This window comes from Xenopus tropicalis, chromosome 3 (genome assembly GCF_000004195.4).
Source record: "Xenopus tropicalis strain Nigerian chromosome 3, UCB_Xtro_10.0, whole genome shotgun sequence".
Lineage (NCBI taxonomy): Eukaryota > Metazoa > Chordata > Amphibia > Anura > Pipidae > Xenopus > Xenopus tropicalis.
The window spans coordinates 140,333,648-140,346,881 of NC_030679.2; the positions used below are offsets into that span (position 1 = coordinate 140,333,648).

A 13,234-nucleotide genomic window follows, 5' to 3' on the forward strand; every position below is an offset into this window, starting at 1 on the left:
AATGATATCATTCACCCATCGTAATTCCCTTTCTATTTGGGTCCCCTTCTTTGTCACCCCGCGCTCCTTGCAGTTCCATATAGCTGTGCTACTGTGCCTATTGACAGTGGATCCAGGATTGAACTGATGCCAACTTATTTGTATTATGGGAGGAAAAAATATTATAGAAAAAAATGTTATAGAAAAAATATATGGTGATTGCACTTCAAATTGAACGTTTGCCCTAAAGTGTTTTGTCTTCCTCCAGTAATGGTTTGTCCTGAGGGACCCCTTCTGGTAATAGGACAAGAAACACTGAAAACCCTTGCAGCACCCCTTGACAGTCAGGGGCATATAGAGCAAGGACACCCTGTCTTTTGGGGGGCCCCTTAGGGTACTGACCAATAAGCAGCTTCAGTACAAATTTACAGAACTTTTGCCTTGAAATAAGGCAGAAGACACACTGGGCTACAAGTAGCAGCTACTTTTTCAAGGCTACTAAACTCCAGAACATCCCCTGCCATAGACAATACTGAAAATTGCCTCTGCTAAAACACACGTAGAAACAATTATCAGTAAATTATCAGCAGTCTTTTTTTAGTAGCCACTACAAGTAGCTGCTACTAGTAGCTCTGTATGTCTTCACCCTAAAGGTCGCCATACACGGGCCAATTGTAGGGGCACAAACGACCGACATCTGGCCTGAAATCTGGCAGATATCGATCGGGCAGGTTAATAAATTTAGTAGGATTAGGGACCGCATCGGCTCCCTGAACCAATTGTTCTAATTTGACTGTTTGGCCCCAGGGCCAAGCAACCAAATTAGCCTTAATTCACCCGATATCGGGTAGATCGGGAGAAAATCCGCTCCCTTAACGACCACGCCAGTGATCGGATCTTAACATATGGGCACCTTAAGGTTGATGACACACGGAGCTACTAGTAGCAGCTACTTGTCGTGGCTAAAGAAGTAGACAATGTTGATCATTTACTGATAACTGTCTCTACGTGTGTCTTAGCAGAGGCAATTCTCAGTATTGTCTATGGCAGGGGATTTTCTGGCGTTTAGTAGCTGTGACAAGTAGCTGCTACTAAGTAGCACTGTGCGTCTTCAACCTAAGGCTTTTATAAAGGAGTCACAAAAACATACAAACTATTTTTTATGAGCTTTACTTGATCTTTAAAAGTGTAAAGCGTTTAAGCAATATTGAAAACCAGAAGCAAAACCATTTAGCGGGCAGACACCCCAGCCCCGGACAGTTCCAACACTTTTCAAGGAGACGCAGGCGGCAGGTGCAGACGATTCCATTTGAAAGTAAATATCATAGAGCGACACCAAAGCCATTTGGCTTTCGGTACAATACCATAATACATGTAGAATAATGTAGACGACTATCTCACTCTCGCACTCAGCCGAGATGCTTGTGAAACATTTCATTCTGGTCCTTCGCTGCGTGTCACGTGGTTTGGCCCAGCTCCCACCCCCGCCGCCGCTGCAGAATGGTACAGCCTGCAGTATAAAATCCCGTGTCTGTGGTGGTCGCGCCACATTGAGAGAAGGACAGACCGGGAGGTGAGAGTGGGCAAAGCCTGGTGTGAGGGGGCGCGGCTATTGTTTCTTTTAATTGGCTACAGGGCATTTCTCGGGGTGATTCAATGCTTAATGGGCTGTTGTATGCCTTCTTTATTAGCTTGTATACTGTACTGCAGTAACTATGAGTGGGCTAAGGGTTTGCTATAGGATTGCTTTGGTATATCCCCCTCACTGTATGACATTTTTAATAATTTCAACATGGTCACAACTAACCAGGAACCTTATTAACCCCAAAGGGGTTGTTTACCTTTATATTAACTTTTAGTATGAAATATAAAGTAGTAATCTAAAACAAGTTGCTATTGGTCTTTGTATTTTAGTTTTTTTTCTACAATTCTGAATTTCAGCATCTATCTGGTTGCTAGGGCCCAAATTTCCCTAGCAACCAAACAGTGGTGTGAATAAGAGGCTGGAATAGGAAGCCCGAATATAAAAATAAAATTGCAGCCTTACAGGGCTATAGGTTTTTTTGGCTTCTGGGGTCGGTGAACCCTCATTAGAAAGCTGGAAAGAGTCCGAACTACAAAGTAAAAGTTAAGATCTGCTAATTCTACTCCATACTAAATGTTAACGTAATGTTAAACAACCACTTGATTAGATGTATGTATGGATTCTTAACACAAACCTATACAGGTACGGGATCCCTTATCTGGAAACCTGTTATCCGGAAAGTTCTGAATTACAGAAAGGCCATCTCCCATAGACTCCATTATAAGCAAATAATTCTATTTTTTAAAAATGATTCCCTTTTCTCTGTAATAATAAAACAGTACCTGTACTTTATCCCAACTAAGATATAATTACCCCTTATTGGGGGCAGAACAGCCCTATTGGGTTTATTTAATGGTTAAATGATTCCCTTTTCTTTGTAATAATAAAACAGTACCTGTACTTGATCCCAACTAAGATATAATTACCCCTTATTGGGGGCAGAACAGCCCTATTGGGTTTATTTAATGGTTAAATGATTCCCTTTTCTCTGTAATAATAAAACAGTACCTGTACTTGATCCCAACTAAGATATAATTACCCCTTATTGGGGCAGAACAGCCCTATTGGGTTTATTTCATGGTTAAATGATTCCCTTTTCTCTGTAATAATAAAACAGTACCTGTACTTGATCCCAACTAAGATATAATTACCCCTTATTGGGGGCAGAACAGCCCTATTGGGTTTATTTCATGGTTAAATGATTCCCTTTTCTCTGTAATAATAAAACAGTACCTGTACTTGATCCCAACTAAGATATAATTACCCCTTATTGGGGGCAGAACAGCCCTATTGGGTTTATTTAATGGTTAAATGATTCCCTTTTCTCTGTAATAATAAAACAGTACCTGTACTTGATCCCAACTAAGATATAATTAATCATTAATGGAGGCAAAACAAGCCTATTGGCTTATCCAGAGCATTCTGGATAACAGGTCCCATACCTGTACTGTATTTCCCTTTGTTTTGCACCATCCCATTTTCCTTCAGTTTTAGCAAGATGCCCCATCCCTGCTCCTTACTGATTAAAGTTATGGCATAAAGACCCCTGTACTTTAATGTAGTTATGGGGTATTTGGGATGTTGGCATTTCTACACTTTGGCTAAAAAAACTGTTGGCCTCATCTCATCACAGAACTTGGGCAACTGGATCTCTCTTGCTTCTTGGCAAATGCCATGTGTACAGTCATATGGTTCTTGTTCCTCCATTTATGTGCCAGGCAAGCATGACAGAGCAGTTGTCCTTACTAGTCACTGCCCCCCCACCTCCATCGTTATTATTGAAGGGCCCCACCCAAACGTTGGCTAGAAGTCAGTGTCCCATCGGCCTCCCAACATTCAGTCTTTGCTTTCTCAGTGGTTCCCCTGTTGGCCCATAGCTACACTAAAGTATAGGGGTGGAATCATTGCTATAGGGCTAGGGCTGCTTTTTATTAGTAGGGAAGAATGGCCGGTGCAGGTTATAGAGGAATCTGGCAGTTAAACTCAAATTTGGGAGGATAATTCCAGACACAAAGGCATGAGTTAACCAACCCCAATAATGACAGTACCCACAGCAATGAACAACCAGCCAATGGCAGGGGTTTGTTTTACTGAATAATAGTTGTGGGAAGCCTAGGCATGTGTGGGTTACACAAACTATAACCAACCCATAGGGAGCCAAGCCTGAGGAACCTTACTTGGAACGGACATGGAACCTGCCAGTGATGTTATGGATAGGGGGGGGTACCTAGTCTGCGGCTGGGGAGGGTGGATTTATTTGCCACTGGAGGAGACTGACCCCCGTGGTTCAGGTCCCTTACAATATCATCACCAACAGGGAGGACTTACTGGAATGTAATGTGCAGGGGCTCAAGGTGGCAAGTCTGGCAAAAAGTAAAGCTGGACTCGCCTAGTCCCACCCAAACCTGCCCAACCCACATATCTCTGCCCTGTATTGGTGCAGTGTGCGTTGTTCTTTCTTTTTATATCTGTTTTTTTTTCTTAACAGGTTTTCACCGTTTTCATTTGGTGTCTGTAATTCACATCATGTCGTGTCCCGTGGGTCCAGGTGTGCGCGGTAAGGCATTGCAGCTTATTTGTTTCTTAAAACTAGATTTGTTATGGCAGTGTTCCTATACAGGTATAGGACCCATTATCCAAAATGCTCGGGACCAAGGGTATTCCGGATAAGGGGTCTTTCTGTAATTTGGATCTCCATACCTTAAGTCTACTAAAAAAATCGATAAACCATTAATCAAACCCAATAGAATTGTTTGCCTCCTAATAAGGATTTAATTATATCGAAGTTGGGATCAAGTACAGGTACGGTTTTATTATTACAGAGAAAAGGGAATCATTTAACCATGAAATAAACCCAATAGGGCTGTTCTGCCCCCAATAAGGGGTAATTATATCTTAGTTGGGATCAAGTACAGGTACTGTTTTATTATTACAGAGAAAAGGGAATCATTTAACCATTAAATAAACCCAATAGGGCTGTTCTGCCCCCAATAAGGGGTAATTATATCTTAGTTGGGATCAAGTACAGGTACTGTTTTATTATTACAGAGAAAAGGGAATCATTTAACCATTAAATAAACCCAATAGGGCTGTTCTGCCCCCAATAAGGGGTAATTATATCTTAGTTGGGATCAAGTACAGGTACTGTTTTATTATTACAGAGAAAAAATAAATTAATTTTAAAAATCTGAATAATTTGATGAAAATGGAGTCTATGGGAGACAGGCTTTCTGGATAACTGGTTTCCGGATAAGGGATCCCATACCTGTATCTGCTTCCCAGGCTAATGCCTTTCCTCTTTCTGCCCTATTAGCCACATAGGCAGGTTATTTGCCAGCTATAAGATACATTTGAGTCTCTTCTGCTCAAGGCTATTGGCAATAACACTGCCCATTGTATGTATCAGATGGTGGGTCAGGGGCTGTGTTGCTGCTGTTGTTGCCATGTGCCACATCTTTTTAATTAGAGATGCTTCTGATTTTTGGACATTGCACAATGCTGTAACGTATCCCCTATTAGGGTGTATGAGGTTAACACGGCTTCCCAGGGTTTTAAAGGGGAACTTCACCTAAATAATGGAGAAAATGAAATGTTGCCCAGCAATGTTTGGCTGTGGTTGAACTTTTTTTTTTTTTTTTTCTTACAGCAGTGAAGACTCACATTGGCCAGCCGGCCCCAGCTTTTAAGGCCACTGCTGTGGTCAATGGGGAGTTTAAAGACATCCAGTTGTCAGACTATTTAGGTAAGGTGCATGGAGCACTGCTGCACCCCCAATGTGTTTATTGCTGGAAAGTGATTAATAGGTGTGCGCTGTACTACTGCATGTGTTCAAAGCCTATTTAAAGTTGCACAGATCTGCTCCCAGTCACAAGCAGGCTGTTGGAGGTGGCAGTGTGTAGCCCAATCATTATTGGCAACTTTTTTCCCCTTGGCAGGTAAATACGTGGTTTTGTTTTTTTACCCATTGGACTTTACCTTTGTCTGCCCCACGGAGATCATTGCCTTCAGTGACCATGCTGGAGACTTCAGTAAGATCAACTGCCAGCTGATTGCCGTCTCCGTCGATTCCCAGTTCACCCACCTCGCGTGGTAAGTGCTGCCACTCCCGGCTTATCTCCTGGGTGGAGGGTGCAGTGTTCCGTTGCTTCTCTCATTTTACTGACTTATCAGTGACAGACCTTTAGCTGCACTATTCAGCCATATTCATGCTTCCCCCAGCATCCAAGTTAGGCTAATGGCCTTAAAGGGGAACTCTGACTTCTGAACCAAAATTTGTTAGAGCCCCACACAATACAGAAACCCCTAATATACCTATTGCTGTAATCTGTTCCTTCAGAAAGTATGAATCAATACCATTTTTATATGCTGAAATCCAGCTGCAAAATGGTTCTTTCTACATCATTTGAAATCCTGGCAGGGGAGGAGGGACTAAAACATTAATGTTACAAATTGTAATAACTTCTCAGCAGCTTACAGCATGCAGGAACTACATAACCCACAATGCACTGCACTGTGATCTTTCCTTATTGACATCACATGCAGGGGATTGTGGGATTGGAAGGAATACTGGCTGCAGACAGGCGACTTTTACATTTAATTTGAGTCTCAAAGCAGTCAGTCAGATCAACAGGGGGCGGGGCTTAGGGAACTGTTCCAAACCCTATTACATTACAAATCATGAAGGCTGCATATTTTTAATTGATGTATATTGCAGAGTTACTTAGAATGGCTTAAGTTTCGAAAAGCTCAAGTTGTGTTTGGGTGGAGTTCCCCTTTAACTGTAATTAGGCAGGAAACCACAGTGGTTGCATCTTGTAAGTGGTACCCATAAGGAGAGGTCTTCCTGAGACCCCCCCCCCCCCCCGCCAGGGCTGCTTCAGGCATGTTTCCCATAGATTACTATGAAGTTGCAATTTGATATTAGTCTTTCTAATCACTTAAATATTACCCCCCTTCCCCCAGGCCTGCATCTGGACTTCAAAATAGGCCCTGGCATTCCAAGTACACAGAGGCCCAAACAGCCCCCCCAAAGGCCCAATAAATAGTGAGTGTCTATGGCTCCTTACAGCAGCCCCTCTGGCATTTGCCTGAACCCACAGATTGCCAGTCCGGGCCTGATTTTCAGTACACAGAGGCCCAAACAGCCCCCCCCCCCATAGGCCCAATAAATAGTGAGTGTCTATGGCACCTTACAGCAGCCCCTCTGGCATTTGCCTGAACCCACAGATTGCCAGTCCGGGCCTGATTTTCAGTACACAGAGGCCCAAACAGCCCCCCCCATAGGCCCAATAAATGGTGAGTGACTATGGCACCTTACAGCAGCCCCTCTGGCATTTGCCTGAACCCACAGATTGCCAGTCCGGGCCTGAATAAATCGCACTATAATGCCCTCATACTGCACATAGCATTGTATTTAGCTCATAACAATTAACCCTAACACAGTAAAAAAACAGCAAAAAGTCGGCAAAAACCCTTGAGGAATAGAGGCCTCTAATCTGCATGGAGCATAACATCTTATCTTCCCAGCACTGGGTCACACTCCCCACCCAAAAAACTGCAATAGTGCAGATGTTTTAGAACCATAACGAGTGGCTTAAAATGGGAGTGGGCTTTGTGTCTACTGTACACAACGCTACACATTAGAACTGCTTTCAGGTAACCTATTTCTTCTGCTCAATGTACTTTCAATATGACCAAAGTCATACTAGCAAAACGGTTTCTCCTGCTGGGTGCCATTCTCATGTGCACCATTAGGTGGGGCTAGTGAGCAATGTGAACTTCTACAATGCTGAAATCCTTTCTAGCCTTCAGGAATACTGCTTTTCACTGTATTTCATTTATTTTGGGTGCCCCTGTCTCTCTCTGAATGTAATGCATTCCAGAACCCCATTTCTTCTGCCCCCACTGCATAATGTATTTAGGATCTGGAATTGTAAATAATGGTACAGTGACTTATAAACAAGTGCCTACTGTGTATATACTATTAATATAATGTATATAATATACCCTTTACTGTACAAGCTAATTAAGGTTAAAGGTGAAGAGACTACTAGTAGCAGCTACTTGCCATGGCTACTAAAAGACAATGCTGATTTACTGGGATGGGGGGGTGACATACTCCAACTTGCAGCGCAGCAGTAAAGAATGAATGAGGTTTATCGAAGCTGGGTGTGGTTTAGAGTGGGTGCAGTTATCTGAAACATTTAGGTGTTATATTAGGAAAGAGGGGATTGAAAGAGGTTAAGGTGGACCTATAACAGATATGAATGCACTATTATATTCCAGGACCAATGTACCCCGTAAAGAAGGCGGTTTGGGGCCCATTAACATACCCCTGGTGTCTGATCTGACTCATTCTATTGCAAAGGACTATGGTGTCCTGAAGGAAGAGGATGGAGTTGCCTACAGGTGGGTGAGGCTCGTTTTACCCCTTTTCCCTATAACCAGAGGTGCCACGTGCATTACTGAATGAAGGCTTGTGTTTCAGAGGGCTCTTCATTATTGATGGAAAAGGAAACCTTCGCCAGATAACCATTAATGACCTTCCTGTTGGCCGCTCTGTGGAGGAGACCTTGCGCCTGGTGCAGGCATTCCAGTACACGGATCAACATGGCGAGGGTAAGGAATGGGCAAGTCTGAGCTTACTTTTTTTTTTTTTTTTTTGCAAATTTTGGAGTATTTTCTTTTGATCTGTGGCTCTACAGTTAAGAAATTCAGCATCTATCTGGTTGCTAGGGTCCAAAGTAACCTAGCAACCAGTGGTTGAAATGAGAGACCAATAGGAATAGTGGTGGGACTAAATAGAAAGATAAGGAATAAAAAGGAACAATAACTAAATTGTAGCCTGACAAAGGTTAAAAAGTTACGAATAGGACATTCTACAACATACTAAAAGGTTAACTTCCCCTTGAATAGGTAGTTTCCTATGGTGGGGCATAGGTGGCAGTACAAGGACATTGGCATATGGTGTGCCCATGTAAAATCAGATTAAATGCAATCCCTTCTGTTTCCAGTATGTCCTGCAGGATGGAAGCCCGGCAGCAGCACCATCAAGCCCAATGTAAAGGACAGCAAGGAGTTCTTCTCTAAAGAATACTGACCGGCTGAAGCCTACTCACAAGGTGGCTCATGGATCCAATGCACTGACCTCTTCACTGGCCAAACAGATGCCACTCCCAGTGCTTCCTTCTGTAGGGAAGAGACAGCACTTACTCCTGATCTTAATTAAAAGTCTTCTTAAAAAAAAAAACTGTTTCATTCAAAGCTGACCAATTGGAAAGAAGCTGTCTGTGGTATCAGTGGGTAAGGAATTCCTATTGGAATCTGTGTGCTCTGCACTAGTGGATCTGGTTGTAATACCCGTTGCCTCCAGCAGAGGGTGATCTGATAATACATATTGTAGTTCTGCAGAATAGCCTGGCTGCCAGCCTTCATCTACCGAGTCACTAAAGCTCAGTTTGTCACGTGGCCGTGGGGGGGGGGGGGGGGGAATAGGTTTATGTGTGAGTAGTTAAATAGTCTCTAACCAGCTGGTGAATATACTTGTAGCAAAAAAGGGGGAAGTTCTCACCACTAAACCCAAAACTATTAGGGTAAAGGCACATGGGGCTACTAGTCACGACTGCTAAAGTAGACCATGTTGATCATTTACTGATAATTGTCTTTACCTGTGGTTTTGGGGGTTTTATTTATCCTCAGTAATGCCTGTGACAGGGTATTTTCTAGCATTTAGTAGCTGCTACTAAGTAGCTCTGTGTGTCTTCACCATTAAAGGAACAGTAACATCAAAAAATTAAAGTGTTTCAAAGTAATTAAAATATAATGCACTGTTGCTCTGCAAAAAACTGGTGTTTTTGCTACAGAAAAGCTACTATATAAATAAGCTGCTGTGTAGCTATGGGGGCAGCCATTCAAGCTGGAAAAAAGGAGAAAAGCCACAGGTTACATAGCCGATAAATAGTAGATAAGCCCCATATAATGGGGGTTTGTTTGTTATCTGCTAAGTAACCTGTGCCTTTTCTCCTTTGAATGGCTGCCCCCATGGCTACACAGCAGCTTATTTATATAAATTATAGTAGTCTTTCTGAGGCAAACACACCAGTTGTAGCAATGCAGGGCAACAGTACATTATATTGTAATTACTTTTAAACACTTTCATTTCTTGGTGTTACTGTTCCTTTAAGTGGTGGTGCAATGAGGCTGTGGCCACAAAACTCGTATGCAACAACAAAAGGTCCTCTGCACTCACCCATTACCTATAAATATTATATATATTGTTTATGTAATGGGTGAGTGCAGGGGACCTCTTGTCTAGGTGTGTATACTTGTACTGCCTTGGGACAGGTCTATTGGAGCAGGCCCATTGTATATGTATAGTTGTTGCTCTCATTGTATGTATAACTTTATTTATAAAGCGCCACAAGGGTACGCAGCACTGTACAATCTTACAATATACACAATTACACACAGGGAGGACAAGTGTTATAATTAATAAATAAATATAAATACATGGGGAGTAAGTGCAATGTGGTATGAGACACAGTAGGAAGGAGGTCCCTGCCCCGTAGAGCTTACAATCTAAGGGGTTTGGTAACATACAGGCACAAACTGGGAGGTAAGAGTGCACTAAGTATAATGTTTTAGTGCTCCAGAACGTAGCATCAGAGTGGGTGAGTGTTCCCTACGGAGGGATGCAGGGATAGAGTTCCAGAGGGAAGGAGCAGCGAGATAGAAAGGGTTAAGATGAGAGAGCGCAGTGGGTGTGGATGGGGTAAAAAGACGGAGGCTCTGAGAGGAGCAGAGGAGTTGACCAGGAACATGCAGTGAGACCAGTGAGGGAATGTAGTGAGGAGCAGGGAGACCAGTGGTCTTGGCAGTGGGTTCCTCAGCCTTATGAAGAAACTGTATAACATTGGCGATTTGGCAAACCATTAATTCCAATCAGTTTTGCCAGCCAGTTCATTGCCAGTGATGTCAAGATGACGAATTTTCCTAGTTAAGCCTCTGCTGTCCCTGGGTTTTTCAGCAGTTACTGAGCATAATTGCCTGCTTGCAGTCTCTGCTGTTATTGGGCTACTGTTCTTGGGATCTACTCGCAGAGCTGATATGCTTGGGCCCTTGGCTTTCTCTGGTAAAGCTTCTGGGCTTGTATGCTTGACCTTTAGAGATGTACTTAGAAATTCCTTCCCTGGCATAGCTGCTGGGTTGGTCCTTTGGCCTAGGAGAACGTTTGTGGTGCTTTGGCTGGGAGAACATCTTTGCTTAGACCTTCAGTGAGGAGAGCTCTTGTGCTTGGAGCATTGGCCTTCAATGGGAGAGCAACTGTGCCTGAAGCCCTATGTCTTCACTGGGAGAGATTGTATGCCTTATGCCTCAGGAATTCATAGGGGGGAGAGCAACTGTGCTTGGTCCCTCAGCCTTCATAGCCAGAGCTTCTGTGCTTGGTCCCTCAGCCTTCATAGCCAGAGCTTCTGTGCTTGGTCCCTCAGCCTTCATAGCCAGAGCTTCTGTGCTTGGTCCCTCAGCCTTCATAGCCAGAGCTTCTGTGCTTGGTCCCTCAGCCTTCATAGCCAGAGCTTCTGTGCTGAGAGCCTCGGTCTAAACTAGGTGAGCTGCTGTGGTTGGTCTGCCGGCCATTACTGGGGGAGCTGCTGTGGTTGGTCTGCCGGCCATTACTGGGGGAGCTGCTGTGGTTGGTCTGCCGGCCATTACTGGGGGAGCTGCTGTGGTTGGTCTGCCGGCCATTACTGGGGGAGCTGCTGTGGTTGGTCTGCCGGCCATTACTGGGGGAGCTGCTGTGGTTGGTCTGCCGGCCATTACTGGGGGAGCTGCTGTGGTCGGTCTGCCGGCCATTACTGGGGGAGCTGCTGTGGTCGGTCTGCCGGCCATTACTGGGGGAGCTGCTGTGGTCGGTCTGCCGGCCATTACTGGGGGAGCTGCTGTGGTCGGTCTGCCGGCCATTACTGGGGGAGCTGCTGTGGTCGGTCTGCCGGCCATTACTGGGGGAGCTGCTGTGGTCGGTCTGCCGGCCATTACTGGGGGAGCTGCTATGCTTTATAGAATAAATACAACCATGAGTGAGCACTTAGCTGTGAGTACTCAGTCACACTGTTAGGGAAGCATGGGGTTCTAGACTATCATCCAAGAACAGGTGCCACTGGGGGTGAATGTATAGCTCCGGGCAACACAAGGAGATGGAACATGAGGCTGTTGGGGCACAGACACTAACCGGTCAGCTTCAGTTTGGAACAGAGCAGAAATAAGGAACATGGGGAAGGGGAAGTAAACCCAATAAACCGCAATAAAATGAGGTCTGGTTGGCGCTGCCATTGCTCTAATAGGTTAAATATCTGAACCCCGTGCCCTGGGCGGCCCCCGGTGCTTGGTGTTTCCTGCTCTGCGTGTGTGTGTGTGGGTACGTTTGTGCCATCAGCCTGTTTGTTTCAACACAAAGGAGTGATGTTTCACAATCGGAGTGCAGCGGGGTCAGGGAGTGCGGGGAGTGACGTACTTATAGGCAATGGGTTTGCCCTTGTTAAACACCCAGGCCTACACACACACACACACACAAAATGGGACTTGCCTGGGTGTTTTAGCTTCATGCACTTATTCTATGTACAGAATATGGGGTGCTACTACAGGGGGTGCAGCTTTGGCTCCCTGATTTCTTCAGAAACATTGGGAAATCCCTTATCCTTTACCAATCAGCTGCGGGGGTGAGGGTGTGCCCCTGTCACGAGTACGTGCGTAGCATATGCTTCTAATTGCCCAGAGGCTCCCTAACTCTGCTGCCCCCACCCTTACGGTCTCAGGGAACCGGCTGCCTTACCTTTAGATCTGGAACTGACACCTTAAAGCGACAGTGTCCTCAAAATGATTGCAATGGATCAGGGGTGTCGAACTCAATCAGAGAAGGGGCCAAAATCTAAAATCCAGCCTAAATCGCGGGCCGAGTGGTTTACTGAACAGTCATAAACTGACAATGTTAACCAGAAATGTGAATTTAAAATGAGTGGAACAATCTTTTCCTTAACAGTGCTGTTAGACCCCACACACAGTGCCCCCATAAACAGTGCCCCCAATTGCCCCCATAGACAGCAGCCCCCACACACAGTGCCCCCAATTGCCCCCATAGAAAGTACCCCCAATTGCCCCCATAAACAGTGCCCCCAATTGCCCCCATAGACAGTAGCCCCCACACACAGTGCCCCCAATTGCCCCCATAGAAAGTACCCCCAATTGCCCCCATAAACAGTGCCCCCAATTGCCCCCATAGACAGTAGCCCCCACACAAAGTGCCCCCAATTGCCTCATACACAGTACCCCCCATAGACAGTAGCCCCCACACACAGTGCCCCCATAGAAAGTACCCCCAATTGCCCCCATAAACAGTACCCTCCATAGACAGTAGCCCCCACACAAAGTGCCCCCAATTGCCTCATACACAGTACCCCCCATAGACAGTAGACCCCACACACAGTGCCCCCATACAAAGTACCCCCAATTTCCCCCATAAACAGTGCCCCCAAAAATAAGTACCCCCAATTGCCTCATCATACACAGTACCCCCCATAGACAGTAGCCAGCCCCCACACACAGAGCCCCAACAGACCAGTGATGTCGGCGGCTCCTTCTCTCTTATGCCGCGGCAACAGGCACTACTATAAGGTT

At 45.0% G+C, this 13,234-nt stretch overlaps 1 protein-coding gene across 1 annotated transcript; it reads left to right on the forward strand.

Moving 5' to 3' along the window:
- The first annotated feature begins 1,543 nt into the window (after positions 1-1,543).
- prdx2 (peroxiredoxin 2) lies at positions 1,544-8,813 on the forward strand. Its single transcript, NM_203670.1, is given in 7 exon segments — positions 1,544-1,552; positions 4,053-4,121; positions 5,211-5,306; positions 5,500-5,653; positions 7,850-7,972; positions 8,052-8,182; positions 8,578-8,813. Coding segments are annotated over 6 exon segments (621 nt in total). The 5' UTR covers positions 1,544-1,552; positions 4,053-4,090; the 3' UTR covers positions 8,664-8,813.
- The last annotated feature ends 4,421 nt before the right edge of the window (positions 8,814-13,234 follow it).